General features: G+C 48.8%; 1 protein-coding gene across 1 annotated transcript in view; it reads right to left on the minus strand.

Annotated features, from left to right (window-relative positions):
* The window catches only part of MXRA5 (matrix-remodelling associated 5), a gene marked incomplete at its 5' end in the record, with an annotated part of 27,603 nt that extends 26,474 nt beyond the window's left edge, over positions 1-1,129 (minus strand). Inside the window, one exon of the mRNA XM_014532876.1 lies at positions 1,023-1,129. Within this exon, the coding sequence (XP_014388362.1) occupies positions 1,023-1,129 (107 nt within the window). The remainder of the gene's footprint in view (positions 1-1,022) is intronic.
* Positions 1,130-1,136: the final 7 nt, after the last annotated feature.

The raw sequence follows: 1,136 nt of genomic DNA on the forward strand, positions 1-1,136 counted from the left end.
CTAACTCTAGAAAGAGCGATACTTAAAGGAACACACGTGCCCAGTTACCCACAATTACGCACAATTATTGCGCACAATTACGCACATAGGTCCGCGCTCCATACGTTAAACCAACCAGGAAGGGCATTAAAAAATATGTAAAAAGAAGAAAACAGAAGCACCTAACTCTAGAAAGAGCGATACTTAAAGGAACACACGTGCCCAGTTACGCACAATTACGCACAATTACGCACATAGGTCCGCGCTCCATGAGGATATTTTCCCATTGATTTTCAGAGCGAGGGAAAGACAGAGAGAAACATCGATGTGAGAGAAATATATCTATTGGTTGCCTCCTGCACGCGCCCTGCTGGGCTGGGGAGGAGCCTGCCACCCAGGTCCGTGCCCTTGACCGGACTCGAACCCGGGACCCTTTGGTCTGCAGGACAACGCTCTATCCACTGACCCACACCAGGGAGGGCATTAGAAAATATGTAAAAAGAAGAAAACAGAAGCACCTAATTCTAGAAAGAGAAATACTAAAAGGAACACACGTGCCCAGTTACGCACAATTACGCACAGTTACGCACAATTTCACACAATTACGCGCAATTACGCACATACGTCCGCGCTCCATCCTTTAAACCAACCGGGAAGGGCATTAAAAAATATGTAAAAAAGAAGAAAACAGAAGCACCTAATTCTAGAAAGGGTGATACTTAAAGGAACACACGTGCCCAGTTACGCACAATTACGCACAGTTACGCACAATTTCACACAATTACGCGCAATTACGCACATACGTCCGCGCTCCATCCTTTAAACCAACCAGAAAGGGCAATAAAAAATATGTAAAAAGAAGAAAACAGAAGCGCCTAATTCTAGAAAGGGCGATACTAAAAGGAACACACGTGCCCAGTTACGCACAATTACGCACAATTACGCACAATTTCACACAATTACGCACATAGGTCCGCGCAACAGCCCCAATACACCCGCAGACCGGGAGCCCCGCGCGCGCTCGCCAAGAAAACAGTACCGACCCCAGGTTGATCCTCTCCACGTGGTTGGCGATGCCCGCGGGCACGGCTGCCAAGGACCGGAACGTGCAGTGGACCTCGGTGGGCACGTAGCAGGAGCAGGGGTGCGGGCAGGCG

The sequence above is a fragment of the Myotis brandtii genome, unplaced genomic scaffold, assembly GCF_000412655.1.
Source record: "Myotis brandtii unplaced genomic scaffold, ASM41265v1 scaffold918, whole genome shotgun sequence".
Lineage (NCBI taxonomy): Eukaryota > Metazoa > Chordata > Mammalia > Chiroptera > Vespertilionidae > Myotis > Myotis brandtii.